At 37.9% G+C, this 16022-nt stretch overlaps 1 protein-coding gene across 4 annotated transcripts in view; it reads left to right on the top strand.

Moving 5' to 3' along the window:
* Positions 1 to 16022, top strand: part of LOC126353918 (uncharacterized) — a 78838-nt gene that overhangs the window by 30851 nt on the left and 31965 nt on the right. For all 4 annotated transcript variants that reach the window (XM_050003184.1, XM_050003164.1, XM_050003173.1 and 1 more), the window contains one exon: positions 11318 to 11361. In XM_050003184.1, coding sequence (XP_049859141.1) covers positions 11318 to 11361 — 44 coding nt within the window. The remainder of the gene's footprint in view (positions 1 to 11317; positions 11362 to 16022) is intronic.

Below are 16022 nucleotides of genomic sequence, written 5' to 3'. Positions count from 1 at the left end.
ACCGAGGCACACAGGGCCAACACCCGGCATCATGGTGTGGGGAGCAATCTCCTACACTGGCCATACACCTCTGGTGATCGTCGAGGGGACACTGAATAGTGCACGGTACATCCAAACCGTCATCGAACCCATCGTTCTACCATTCTTAGACCGGCAAGGGAACTTGCTGTTCCAACAGGACAATGCACGTCCGCATGTATTCCGTGCCACCCAACGTGCTCTAGAAGGTGTAAGTCAACTACCCTGGCCAGCAAGATCTCCGGATCTGTCCCCCATTGAGCATGTTTGGGACTGGATGAAGCGTCGTCTCACGCGGTCTGCACATCCAGCACGAACGCTGGTCCAACTGAGGTGCCAGGTGGAAATGGCATGGCAAGCCTTTCCCCAGGACTACATCCAGCATCTCTACGATCGTCTCCGTGGGAGAATAGCAGCCTGCATTGCTGCGAAAGGTGGATATACACTGTACTAGTGCCGACATTGTGCATGCTCTGTTGCCTGTGTCTATGTGCCTGTGGTTCTGTCAGTGTTATCATGTGATTTATCTCACCCCAGGAATGTGCGAAATAAAGTTTCCCCTTCCTGGGATAATGAATTCACGGTGTTCTTATTTCAATTTCCAGGAGTGTATATAGAGTAATATCAACAGCAGCAGAAAATGGTATAGTGGGAGTAGGATTCATTATGAATTGAAAAGTAGGGCACAGAATGAGTTAATGTAAAAAAGTGCAGTGGCATGGTTCTTCTCATCAGAGTTGATAACAAACGGACCCCGACAACAATAGTACAGATATACAAGCTGATGTCACAAGCAGCGGGTGAAGAGAGAGAAAGTATATGAGGATACCGAATGGGTAATTCAGTTTGTAAAGGGAGATGAAAATCTAATAGGCATTGGTGATGGGGAGGATGAAGTAGAAGGAAGGGTTACGGGAGAATGTGGGCTTGGGACAAGGAATGAGAGAGGAGAAAGGTTAATTGAGTACTGTAATAAATTTCAGCTAGTAATAGTGAGTACTCTGTTCAAAAATCACAAGAGGAGGTGGTATACTTGGAAAAGACCGTGTGATATGGGAAAGAGATTCTGAAGTCAGTTATTGGATTGGAAGGTGTATCCAGAAGCAGATACACAATTTAGTAATGATGAAGAGTAGCCCGAAGCTTAAGAGACCGCTCAGAAATAATCAGTATGCAAAGAAGTGGGATATGGAAGTACTGAGGAATGAAGAGGTGCACTTGAAATTCTGTGAGGCTATAGATACAGTTGTAATTAATACTCCTGTAGGCAGTTCAGCTGAAGAGGAATGGACGTCTCTAAAATAAAAAAAGGCAATCACAGAAGTTGGAGAGAGAAAACCGCTACAAAGAAGGTAACAGAAAAAAAGGGCTGCATGGAAAGTGTGAAGAAATTGACAAAGAAATGATTGTCGAAAGGACAGACTCAGTGTGTAGAAAAATCAAAACAACCTTCAGTGAAATTAAAAGCAAGGGTGTAATGTTAATTCCACTGTCAAATGTAGAGGAGAGAGCAGATAGGTGGAAAAACTACATTGAAGGCCTCTATGAAGAGGTGGTCTTCTCTGATGACAACAGGAGAAGAAATGGGATCCATTATTGGAATCAGAATTTAAAAGAGCGTAGGAAGGCTTAAAATGAAATAAGGCAGAAGGGATAAATAACGTTTCACTAGAACTCTTAAAATTACTGGAGGAAGTGACAACGAAACGACTACTCACGTTTATGTAGAATGTATGAGACTGGCAATGTACAACCAGTTCTGAAGTTTTCAGTGCCAACAAGTGTGAGAATTTTTGCACAATCAGCTTAACAGCTCATTCACCCGAGTTGCTGACAAGAATAATGTACAGAAGAATGGAAAAAAAAAAACTGAGGATTGGGTAGATAACAATCAGTTTGGCGTTAGGAAAGGTAAAGCACCAGAGGCAATTCTGATGATGTGTTTGATGATGGAAACAAGACTAAAGATAAATCAAGACACATTCATAGGATTTGTCGAGCAGGACAAAGTGTTGGATAGTGCCAAATGGTGCAAGATGTGTTTGAAATTCGGAGGAAAAGTAGGGGGTAAGCTATAGGGAAAAACAGGTAATATACAATATGTGCAAGAACTAAGAGGACAATAGGAGTGCAAGACCAAGAACAAGTACTCATATTGAAAAGGATGTAAGACAGCTATGTAGTCTTAAACCCTTACTGTTCAGTTTATACAACAAAGAAGCAATGCTGGAAAGAACAGAGAGAGACAAGAGAGGGATTAAAATTCAGGGTGAAGGGTATTGGTGGTAAGATTCACTGACAACATTGTTATCCTCAGTGAAAGTGAAGAAAAATTACAGGCTATGCTCTGTCCATCGTGGGTTATTTTGCTGCCTAGACAGTGGAATTCCTTAACTTTTTCTATTTCGAGATCACTAATACTGAACTTAAGTTTCTTGCTGTTCTCATTTCTACTACTTTTTGTTACTTTCATCTTTCTTCAATTTACTCTCAATCAATATTCTATACCCATTAAACTGTTCATTCCATTGCTGCAGCTCCTTTCCTGGTACAGAACTTTTCTATAATATGATGAGTAACCTCATGAATTGAACAGATTCTGTGATTTTTTGTTGTTGTTGCCAAAATTTCCATCAAGATGTATGAAACTGGGACCTCTCACAGGATTTATTATTATTATTTTCTTAAATCAACTTGTGTCTGTGAGCGAGAGAAGAAACCAAAGAGAAATTTGGGGAAGGAATTGAAATTCAGGAAGAAGAAATAAAAACTTCGAGGTTTGCCAATGACATAGTAATTTTTAGAGACAGCAAATGAAGTGGAAGAACAGTTAAATGGCATAAACAGTTGCTTGAAAGGAGCATGTAAGATGACCAACAACAAAACCAAAAGAAGGGTAATGAAATGGGATCGAATTAAACAGGCAGTGCAAAGGGAATTATATAAGGAAATGGAACACTGAAAGTAGTAGGTAAGTTTTGCTGCTCAGGGAGTAAAATGACTGATGATAGTCAAAGGAGAGAGGATATAAAATGAATACTAGCTGTAGCAAGGAAAGCCAGCCACTGTGGCCGAGCGGCTCTAGGCGCTTCAGTCTGGAACCGCGCGACCGCTATGGTCACGGGTTTGAATCCTGCCTCGGGCATTTATGTGTGTGATGTCCTTAGGTTAGTTAGGTTTAAGTAGTTCTAAGTTCTAGGGGACTGATGACCTCAGATGTTACGTCCCATAGTGCTCAGAGCCATTTTGGTAACAAGGAAAACATATCCGAATGAGAGGAATTTGTTACCATCCACATAAATTTAAGTGTTATAAAGTCTTTTATGAAAGTAGTAGTCTGGAGTGTAGCCCTGTGTGGAAATGAAATGAGAGAAGAAGAAAATAGAAGCTTTTGAAATCTGTTGCTTCAAAGGAATGTTTAAGATTAGATGGGCAGGGCACGTAATTGAGGATGAAGTACTGAATATGATGGTGGAAAAAAGAAATTTATGGCATGATTTAAATAGAAGAGAGATCAGGTGACAGGACACATTTTGAGACATCAAAGAATCGTCCGTTTTTTTGGAGGGAAGTGTGAGTGCTAAAAGTTGTAGAGGGAGACCAAGAGAACAGTATAATACTAACAAAGAGATAGAGGGGCTGGCCAGTACTTACCTCAGCTCAGTACAGCTGATAGATACACAAAAAACAACCAAAAATTTACGTTCCTAGCTTTCGGAATAAATGTGCCTTCATCAGGGAGGAGAGAGGGGAAAGTGAGGGAAGAAGGGAAAGTGGATTTAGTTACTCACAACCCAGGTTATGAAGCAACAGGGAAAGGAAAACAGGGAGGGTAGCAAGGATGGAGGCATGGTTGTCAGAGGGAAGCCAAAGATATTCTTTGTATGAGATTTTCCATTAATTATTTAGAACAGTATAATAAGCAGATTCACATGGAGATAGGTTGGAGTATTTATTTAGAGATGAAGAGGCTTGCACAGGATAGACTTGTTGAAGACCTCGCTTTTGATGGGATATTAAACCCTACTCTTCCTTCTCTTTACCCCCATCGTTATAGTTGGCAGTTCTATGAAGTAGCAAGACATAAGCGTCTTCTCATGTGTGTGCAATCACTCTTGACTTTAAAAAAAAAAAAACCTAGCTTGGTGGCAGAATATAAACAAGTGTTTATCTATGGTGTTCTGGTGGGGACCTTGTGACACAGTTGTTGTATTCCATAACACCACTTAAATCTAATTTTTCTAGCTCGCATTATGATTTATGAATTCGATAAATACCTAGGATAAAGTTGACATAGTACAAAGAAATTTAGTAACTCACATGCCTTGTTAATGTAAATTCCACAGCATGGACATGCAAATACACCTATAAACTGTGTAGCTAAATAAGTCAAACAATTTAATCTGAATGCAATTGGCCTGAATGTGATCAAGATTGAAAATGAGACAATCAAGCTATATAGATATTCTCAGTAGACACACAGAAAAATAATATGCTGTACTCCTGATTCTTTGGGGTAATGTAGGAGAAAAGAGGCACAAATAATTAGAGATATTTTCAACCTTGTATTCTTTGTTTGAAAGTTTATCCATATTCTGTGCAGAAGTACTGTAGGCTGTTTATTTCTTAAAATAGTCTGTGATGTTGATATGCTTCTTAGAGGAGCTGACTTCTTTCGCACTGCATTTAGAATTTTTCTTGAAGCAGTAATGTCACTGTACTGAAACCCCCTCTGGCTCACATAATGAGAGTATTAACTAATGTCAATGTGGTACAGTGACTAACAACGTCGCAGACTTCATCCCACTTTCATATTTGCTGTCTTTTTGTTTATTTTGTTATGAAGAAGTGGTCCAATTTTGGCACCTATCATGTGCTGGAGCCACGTGTTGATCCACGTCCACATCTACGTTCTGCAAAGCACTGTGAGGTGCGTGGCAGAAGGTATTTCCCATTGGCCCATTTATTAGGGTTTCTTCCTGTTCCATTCGTGTATGGACTGTGGAAAGGATGATTTTTGAATGCCTCTGTGCATGCAGTAATTATTCTAATCTTATCCTCACAATCCTTAATGTGGGGATACGTAGGTGGTTGTAGTATATCCTTAGAATGATCATTTAAAGCTGGTTCTTGAAAATTTGTTTACAGGTTTTCTCGGGGTAGTATACACCTGTCTTCAAGAGTCTGCCTATACAGTTACTTCAGTATCTCTATTACACTCCCCCACAGATTAAACAAACCTCTGACAAATCTTTCTACCTTTCCCTTATACATTAAGTATCCCCTGTAGCCTATCTGGTATGGGTTCCACACTCTTAAGCAATATACTAGAACTGGCTGGAAGAGTGATTTGTAAGAAATCTCTTTTGTAGACTGATTGCTCTTCCCCACTATTCTACCAATAAACCGAAGTGTACCACCTGCTTTACACTCGACTGAAACTATATGGTTATAAAGTGTTAAACCCAGCTGTTTGCGCGAGTTAGCCGATTCCAACAGTGACTCATTGATATTATAGTCACAGGGTACTATGTTTTTTTCATTTTGTGAAGTGCACAATTTTACTTTTCTGAACATTTTGATAAAGTTGCCAACCTGCACCACACTCAAATCTTATCAAGATCTGATTGAAAATGCCTGATTTGACTATTAATATTGTCTGTAAGGCCATTAATATACAACCTGAATGGAAAGAGTCCCAAAAGTTACTTCTAAATCTGACGATGACTCTCCATCCAAGATAACACGCTTTGTCCTCCCTACCAACAAGTACTCAGTCCAGTCACAAATTTCACTTGATACCCCATATGTTGTACTTCTATCAATAAGTGTAGGTGTGGTACTGAGTCAAATGCTTTTTGGAAATCAAGAAATACTGCATCTAACTGGTTGCCATGATCCGAAGCTTTCACTATGTCATGCGAGAAAAGTGCGAGTTGGGTTTCACATGAATGATATTTTCGAAATACACTCTGGTTGGCACTGAGGGGGTCATTCTGTTCAAGATAGCTCATTAAGTGCGAGTTGGGTTTCACATGAATGATATTTTCGAAATCCACTCTGGTTGGCACTGAGGGGGTTATTCTGTTCAAGATAGCTCATTATGTTTGAGCTCAGACTGTGTTATAAGATTGTAAAACAAATCGATGGCAAGAATATTGAATGTTACCCTTCTTGTAGACATGTGTGACCTGTGCCTTTTTGCAAGAACAGGACATGGCTTTTTGTTCGGGGGCTCGACAATAATTACAGTTTGAAGAGGGACTAGCCTAGCTGCAAATTCATTATAGAATCTGACAGTGATTCCATTGGGACTTGGAACTTGTTCAATGTTAATGATCTCAGCTGTTTCTCAGCACCACTGGCACTAATACTTATTTCATTCATCTTTCCAGTGGTACGAGGATGACGTTGGGGCATGTCTCCTGGGTTTTCTTTTGTAAAGGAACATTTGAAAACAGAGTTAAGCATTTCAGCTTTTGCTTTGCTACCCTCAATTTCAGTTGCTGTCTCGTTTAGTAGAGATTGGATACTAACTTTGGTGTCATTAACAGCCTTTACACATGGCCAGAATGTCTTTGGGGTTTGTGAAAGATCACTTGACAATATTCTACTACAGTAGTTGTTGAAGGCATATCTCATTGCTAGGGACAGGAAAAAATCGGTGTTATTTTATGGCCAAAATTGGAGTTATTTTTTGCACTTTTCGGTGTTATTTGTCGGTGTTATTTTCTGGCAAGTTTTTTCTATTATTACTTATCTATTTTTGTCATATTTACCAATTTTTCAATGCTATGTTGAAAATAGAACTATTCCTAAGATAGGGTGGGCCAAACGTGAGACTTGTAGAGATAAATTATTTTTAAAAACAATTTTTGACACAAATAATTATTTAAAAAGAAATACCAAAGGTAAGAATGAAAATAACAGTATGATGCAGATATTTTATTGATGACATGTTTCCCTTCTTCATATTGTTCTTGAGCCGTGGAGACCACAGAAGCCGGTCTCCGCGGCTCAAGAATGATATGAAGATCTGCTAGGAGTGTGAAACGTGTCACCATTAAAGTATGTGCAACAGAGACTATTATTTAAATTTTTAAAATTTGTTTATACTGTTGCTGCGCTTGGCCGCAATGGTGTGGAGTGATACATGTATTTTAAATATAGGGAAAAAAATTATTTATCAATGGTGTATCAAGCAGATTGAAAAAATATATAAAACTTTCCCTTTTTTCAGGTTTGCAGTCAACACTCGATAATTTTTTCTCATCGACTTATAATCATGTTAAATGGTTGAAATTTCTTATGGAATAGCAGTAATGAAACTTAGAAGAAAATCTTTTAATTTAAAGAAAAATCTCTGCCTGTGCAATGCTATTCTTAATAAATAAAATGCCTTGGCTGCATACCCAGGAGATTTTTCTGTACGAATATCACCAAGCTTGAAGGTTCCTTTTTTCTTTTTTTAAGTAACAAAATTCTTATAAATGTTTGCGAAAGGTATTTAACTTCAGTCTTCAATAGAAAAATACTTTCTTTTAATGTAGGTCCCCCCCCTCCACACACACACATATATACAGCTGGTAGTAAGACATATTTATATACTGCATTTTCAGCAGTTTTTACCAAGATCTGGACAAATGGGTGAAAACAGACAAAACATCTGATATGCTTACCTTACTATTAGCAATGAAGTGTAAACGAATATATCCGAATGTGGGAACTACAATAGCTTCGAAACGATTGAAAACGTGCCACAAACAAAACACGAGTCAAGTGAATTGTACCCCCACTCTAACTCAAACAGCTATGCGCATCCACGAATCTGGCAGCTTGGCTTCTTCAGAAATTTTTTTACGTGTAGATGCTGACTGCTTTCTCTCACTGTTTATACACCAAACACCCACAGTCCCAAGTAGCCAGAAGCAGAAGTAGGCGCTGCTTATATGCGATTTCAGCTCTGCGCATGCGCAGCAAGCTGCTTAAACGAACCTTATTTCAATGAAATTTGAAAACAATCGTATGGATATTAATTAAAAATTTTGTAAGTTAATACACACAGAAAAATATGCACTCATTCATAAGGGTTGGCAGTGAGCATGTGCAAAACAGTAGTCCTGCCAATGAATGGTCTCTGAAAACTTGACTAATGGATTAAGCACAATCATGCACAATATTAACGTGGTTTGCGTACTATCACAGAGTACACCTTTTTCTTTGTTTGGATGATTTGAGAAAGGGTTCTGATATGTGAAACTGATTATCAATTAAACAAAAGTAACTGAATTTTGCAACTTTGGTTGTTTTCTGCATCAAACTGATTAACTCAAGTTGCTCTCCTGTTATTAATCCAGCGTGCTGGGAATCCAAAAAGATGAATTTTATAGCTGCTCGTTTCCGTCCTAGAAATGAACGCTGTCCTGTAAGATATCTGCCTCACCAGCCATTCGGAACTCATCACGTATTCGGAAATAAACACCCAAATATTTATTTCATTCTTCAATCTCTAAGCAGATGGAAATGCATCATTTATTGCAGAACATGCTTGTATTACACTTTCTGATTTTTTTTCCCCTGTACTTTAACTGTGAAAAGTGGTGGAGTTGTAACCTCAATGATTATGACGGTGTTGGTAGTGTTCGCACTCACCCTCCTTCCATATACTTGCATTACATTCATAACAAAATACCCAGACTGTGTCAACAATGCTACAATGGAAAAAATATATATATTTGCATGCAGTGGAACACAAACTTACATCCATTCATATTGTAAACCACTAAACTATCCGGTCATGGCTTACTCATTCGGCTACTGTCTAGTCTCAATGATCACATTTCTTCAAGCTTTATATCGTTGCTGCGTTATTAACCGCATTTAATAAACATTGGTGATGTGTTTGTGATAAATTTTCATTGCGCCATTGCTTTGAAATGGCACACTGCGGCACATGCACTGAAAAATAAGTAAATAATCAAAAATCACACAGTGGTCGTTCGTATGCGCTCGCAAAAGACGAGCCGCGCGGTATGAGGCATCTTCTCACGGTCTGCGCGGCTCCCCCTGTCTGAGGTTCGAGTCCTCCCTCAGGCATGGGTGTGTATGTTGTCCATAGCAAAAGTTAGTTTAATTTAGATTAAGTAGTGTGTAAGGTTACGGACCAATGACCCTCCTGTCCGTACTCATTGCTCTCTTGTCAGCCAAACATGTTTCATTGAACATCCCTCTATCTACAGCCCAACGCTTTGTTTTACACCTATTATTCAGTAATCTCTGTTTCTTTTGAAGTCCCTTTACAATGGCTGTTTACCACAGAGGTTCCCTTCCATTAAGAACTGTTCCACAGGATAATATACATCCAGTGCATGGTCAACTATTACTTTAAATTATAGCCAGATGTCCTCTACATGCCCCCGCCCTGTGCTGAAAGTTTCAAGTTCCTCGTTGAAATATGACACTATTGATTTTTCATACAATTTACTGAACACATATATATCTTGCTGCTTCATTTAGTTGTCCTTCTGTATTTTAGTTATCATTGTTTCCATAACTGCGTCATGGTCACTGATACTAGTTTCGATGTGCCCATCCTCTGATGTTCTTGGTAGTTTTCTGAGAAAGCATTTAGTAAAATTTCACAGGATGTCTTATCACGTCCACCACTAAAAAAAAATTGTAATTTTCCTAATTAATTGTTGGATGATTAAAGTCTCCAAGCATGATTACAGTATGATTGGGGAACTTACCCACAAGTGAACTGAGGTTTTCACTACAGTTTTCAGTTACATCAGATGAGTCTGGTAGGCGATAGGAGGATTCTTATGCTCCTCCCCACTCGGTACTGAGTCTTACCCAATCTCACATTCAATGTACGCTTAAATGTTCCCCAAAAATCTTACTGCTACCAATTTCAGCTTTCAACCAGCTTTCGATACGTAGTATTATATGAGCTCCACTGCTTTTCATCAGCGCTTCAAACTCTGACATTTTGTTGAGTTTGCTTTGGCAGTTCACCATTAGGATTTTAATACTCTTCAACTGTGGGAGGCATCTCTTTCTATCTTACACTGATACTTCTTTGTTTCCTATAGCTATCTTTATTTGGATTGAATGGAGAGTCGCCTAATCTAAAAAACCTCACACAGTCAGCTACCTAAGTAGCAGCCTCTGATGTGTAGTGGACAACTGACCTATATAGGGAAACTATACAGTTCTCAACCCCCAATGGCGAAAGTCCAGGAAGTTGCAGCCTAGCTTGTCACAAAACTTTGGAAGTCTCTGATCCTGTCCTTCTACTTGATTCAGAACGAAAGCACCATGATCTGTTTTGGGGACAATGCTGCAAATCGTGAGGTTTGTTGAAATTCCACTTGCAAGACTGGCCTTCTGAATCTTTACTGCCAGTTGCCGGAATGACCCAAGAACGACTTCTGGAGAGCTCTTTCAACACACCAACTCACAACAGCTACCAATTGTTTGACAGTAGTCAGGGAGATTCCAACTGTTTGTGAACGTTAATCAACTCATCTGGTGTTTGAGAAGAGCATGCACTGTGGGGCTTCATTTTGGCTGGTGTAATGTATTTCAAGACAGTGAACAAATAACTTTAAATTAAGCCCACTGATTATCTTTTACTATTCAGTGCAGGGGTGGTTATTTTATGACCACCACAAAAGAATTTAAATAAATAAAATTAAGTTAATTGTTTTTTTTTTAATCTTTGATAACAACAAAGCTTTTAAAGTTTTAAAGATAAGTAAGTAGGATCCAGTATCTGGAAATATAGACTGTTGTATTTGTTGTGAAAAGTCATACGTACTACTATTTCTGAAATAGATTAAGTTTAACTGGATGAAATTAAAACAGTTATTGAATCTGGTAGAAGATATAATTAAAAAGTATAAGGTACCTTTTCACACCTGCCATCTTGGTATAGTCAGGTTTAATGAAGCTAGTACAGAAAACATGGACTGACAGTATAATTAAAAATACTTCTTCGGTTAGATTAAGAATTTACTAATTGTCATTGAGTTGATATAAACGTTTACTAATTATTATACTGTGTCATAATATAATAAAATATATTGGAGAATGCACATTTCGGCCACGGTTACAGTGGCCTTCTTCTGGGTCTACTGATTTGATTATGACATGGTACGATTCTCAAAAAAAAGGTTTATGTCAACTGATTCTGGCCTCGGAAGCATATGCAGTTATATTTCTTTGAGTTGTTTAATTATCAAGTATCATAAGCAAACAAATTTACTAACAATCTTTAATTTTGTTTTCCATACAGCCTCATCTTCGAGGAAAACAGCACCAACTACAGAAAATTTTATGGTATGTACATCAGTAACCAAATTTGCAAAACATTTAGGATCATTGAATTATTAAAAGATAAATTTTGTGTGATTTTTACTTCCAGTATTGTCGTGCTAATACTTCATTTTTCTTGAGCATAATTGGCAAGTGTGTGTGTGTGTGTGTGTGTGTGTGTGTGTGTGTGTGTGTGTGTGTGTGTGTGTGTGTGTGTGTGTGTTTTGAAGGGTTTGTTTTTAAGAATCATGTCCTTGGCACGGTGTAGTGTTCTAGAAAATTGTTCACTCCGGCACTAAGAATTGGATTTCTAGTTGTATTCTTGGTTCCCCTCATCTGCCGGCACTGCTTTTCCAGTTTCTTGCTATTGGATGGTGGTCGTATTCATTCAAATGCCCTAGGCTACTTTATAATATGTTGACTTTTGTGTTTTGAAAGTGGTGTATGCCCATTTTTTTAAAGGCAATAGATTACATAAAATAATTTTATGCTAGATTGATAACAGATTGTTATTTCTCATTTTTTTCATAAAGTTCTCTCACACAGAATTGTATTAACAGCTGTTTGTTGCACCTGTCTGATAAATAATAGTTCAAACATTGGTGTATTGCTGGTAGAGTATGTGCAGAATATGATGACTGGTAGATCTGCATTCGGCAGAGCAACCATAGGGAGAGTGATAGGACTGGGGATGGTGATCAGGTCAACAGACTGTAGGGGAAATCCCAAACACTGGAGGGGAAATTCTAAACTGAAGCCTGTGCTCCACATTTTTTTGTAAAAGTGGAGCCCCTCCATACACCCACATGCATGGTGACCATTGAAAAAAACTAGCTGTCACCTCTCTATTGGTTACTATGTAAAAATAATTCTGCAGAAGAGGCAACGAAAGCAGTAATTCAGTTTTGCGAGACTTGTTAACAACTTACAACTTTCAGAGAAGCATCATGAGGGGCCAATTTTGATTAAAACCTACATTGCTCTTGTTGCCATATAAAAATTTGCTTCTTTTTGTTAATACACAGCAGAGTTTACATGATGTCACCTCACTGACACAGTGTGCAGACACAGTTGCGAAAGAATTCTGAAACAGTATTTTGTTAAGTGAGGAACTGAGGACAAGTATGGTCAGTAGCTTATGAAAAAGCGCATCATCTGTACAAAAATAAACATGTAATTTCTTCACTTATGTTATTCCAAAACCCACACTATTTTGTATTTCACTCTTAAAAATTACATTTGTTCATCAAAAGGTATGTAGTTAATGATGTAGGTAATGAAGTTTTGCATAATAACCATATGGTATTTGCCAAAATCTTGTTTCAGTATCTGAAACTGTTTATGTAATATGAGGAATGTTATGGATATTTCATTCTGGCTTTATTGCTGGTGCACACAATTGCAAATCAGTGTGCTATGTGAGATCAAATTTCTTGAAACTGGTGAAGGACAGAGACCTCCACCCAGTCTAAATAAAAATTCAGTATGTTACCTACATTTCATATGCAGCAGCATATTATGTAATATGCACCAAATTCAAAATCAAAGTGACCCCTATTTTTCATTGCGAACCTTTTCGGATTTTGTGCACTGTCTTACTTATTTGCAAATATCACAATAACTATGACCATAATGAATTATAATGATGGGCACAGCACCATGGAACTGACATAATAAAGCTGTAATTAAGGCAAAAAGATTTCTTTTTTACTGAATAGTTTAGTAAAATCTTTTAGTAAAATCTTTTGAGAAAGTGCAGGATGTGTGCCTTGATTCTGTCATCGTAGTGAGACGCCATCTGGCCAAAAGCAGGCAAACAATATTGATATTCCCTTCTGAACAAACAAATGAGCTTGCCCAGTGCTTCAGATGAGTTTGTCACTGCATGGAAGCCACCATATCCTGCATGGTCTCTAGCAGAATTGGTAGTAGAGTGCCAGCCACCAATGGTACACACCGTATGATGGGAAGCTTGAGCCACTGGTGGTACACGCTGCCCTATGGGAGGATCTAGTGTGAGCCACCAGCAGCACATGCCAGTGTTGAAAGTGTTAAACAATATTACTTTATTTCAATATCGCTTGCAGGACTCGTGTGATGTTCCTCTTCCTTTTCAGCTCCCTCATCTCCCCTTATTTCTTTTAGGAAATTACCATGTTTACCCAAGTATAAGGCACCACTGATTATGAGACTTTGTTTTCAAGAAGCTTTCTGAGAAAAATTTATTTTTAACACATTTTGACTTGTCAAAATTACAAATTTCCTGAAAAGTTAATATTATAACTATTCTAAATTTATGCAATTTATTGATTGTCTACATTTTGATAATACATGGAGAAGTAAAATAAATGAAAAGAACTGGATTACATTAATTTGCAGACCATTTTATTTTCTACATTTTTTGCTTACTAACCCTGTCGTCTAAGGTTTCACTATCATCATCCTAATAGCAGAACAGTGAAATTTTTTATCTTTGTTGCCATAAATATTTGACTGTTTTTTCAGAATGTATTGAGATTTCTGAGACTGTGGTTACCATGGGACCTGAGAACACAGCTGTTTTTATCCGAATACATTTCGGGCTCCACTTCTACACTGACGTGAGAATGTTACAATGTCTCTTGCTACCAAATATATTGTCTGGCCGCAGCTCTCTTATTGGCTTTGTAGGACCAGCAACTGACATACCCCCTTTTGTTTCCATCATGTGCCAGTAAGCATCAACAGCATTGCAGCACAAAATAAATAAGTGCACCAGTGGCCTGTATCCAGACTTCTCCTTAAGTCCAGTTTGAAGTTATTTCAATTGCAACTACAAATGGATTCAGGCAAACTGCAGTTTAAACTTGGCAGATGTCCCAAAAAAAGCTGAAGTATTCATTATAGCTTTCCATGGTTGGTGATATGACATTATTTGCTGCCCTCTCACTATTCCTGTCCCTGCATTATTCTAGTTCTCAGCCAAGATAGTACCATTGTTCCCCCTCCAACATTTCCACAGTGCTGTGCTGGAGCAACTGTGAGATACGAACTGCAATATCTTCTAGTGCGCAAGTCATTTGTAACAACAGCAACTAACACATGAATAAAAGATCGCAACCACGATTCGGTCCAATTCTTGAACTTCGCTCATCCTGGCATCTGTTCGTACTATCTTCATGACGGGTCTTGCCGCTATAATTTATTCTCGCAACAACTACTACAGTTTAATATGATTTATTTCGTTAGGCATTGCATAGTGGATTAATTTTCCACCTTGTTTCAGCTGAATGTTGCTATAATGTTCTAAAGCTGATTAAAAGCTGGCAATCTAGTAGTCTAATAAGTGAACAGCAACTTTCTCATTTGCAATCCACTTAGTAAATCATTACAGTCTCTTGTAATCAAATAAAATATGAACTGGGTTCAGAATCAAGTACTGTTTTTTGAAGGACAACATTTCCGTTTTTGAACGTTGGATTCACTTAAAAAGCAGCATCACTGTAATGTTTGTACATGGACCCATACATGTTTGAGAACTTTTGTTGAAAATCTGTACAAATACAATAATTTTTGAGATGTTAGAATTTATTGCTGTTTCCTCCTGTGCTTCACAGAATTGTCAAATTTTAACCAGAGAAATAGATTGTTGTAGTGGTTAGTTCATGGTTTCTTGCGTATGTCTTGCACTAGCGCTGTGCGACTCAAATGAGAAGAGATTGTTCAAGCAACATTGGTATTGTATCAAGCATTTTGGTGTATCAGGAAATCATGATCCTTTTCCAAAACGATTATCGTTTGCATAGCCCAACCGTTCGGAGTTTTTCATAATAAATCTGCATGTGATCTGAACAGGCAAAGCTTCGTCTGTAAATGTAAAGACAACCCCTATATACTGTATTAAACAACATAAAAATGTTAACCTCAGCTGTGCTAGTTTTGATCTGTAAATAAAAGACGATCCTGTATTTTTCGAATGACGAATTTGGGGGAAAAACCATGGTTATATTGGTTAAATGATTTTTCCTGAAGGTAAGCTCCATTAGCCTATAAATAAAATCATGAAATGGTTAAAGCAGATTTATTATAAAAATCTTAAAACTGCTGCATTATATTATTTCTCTACATAATCACCATTCTCATTTAAGTGTTTATCATTATTTCACCATGAGTGTACAAATTCCCTCTGAGATTGCAGCAAGCCTGTGACATTATCTTGAAGTTCTTTGTCAGAGTCAAAAAGTTAGAATCGAAGCCCCTTCTTTGAGTGCGTTTTGAAATGAAAATCACTTGGCACCCAGTTGGGACTGTGGGACATATGTCCTAAAATTTCCTGTTTGAACTGATGCATTAATTCTTGTGTTTGTGATTAAGCGTTTGTTGTGCGAAAATAAGAAACTCGTAGGTAAGAGGCCACATTGCTTATTTTGAATGTCCCTTCCCAGATTTGCTTATGTTCCACATTTGACTTCAGAATAATTATCCTGCATTCCATGCAGTCCACAAACGAGGTTCCTATTTAACGTATCCATAACTTTCCTCTTTGTCAGAATTTGATCTGCTTTTTGTTAATGGATGGGTGACTGCTGTCTTGGCTCTGCTTTTGCATAGGAACCAATACTTTGACAACAGTCATGATTAAGTTTGGACTTTAAGTTTCTGCATCATAAAAAAAAGAAAGATAGCCCAGAAAAGCAATCATCTGT

This window comes from Schistocerca gregaria, chromosome 1, assembly GCF_023897955.1.
Source record: "Schistocerca gregaria isolate iqSchGreg1 chromosome 1, iqSchGreg1.2, whole genome shotgun sequence".
In the NCBI taxonomy this organism is placed as follows: Eukaryota; Metazoa; Arthropoda; class Insecta; order Orthoptera; family Acrididae; genus Schistocerca; species Schistocerca gregaria.
The sequence above is the reverse complement of the archived record's forward strand: the minus strand, read 5'-3'. Positions and strand labels throughout refer to the sequence as shown.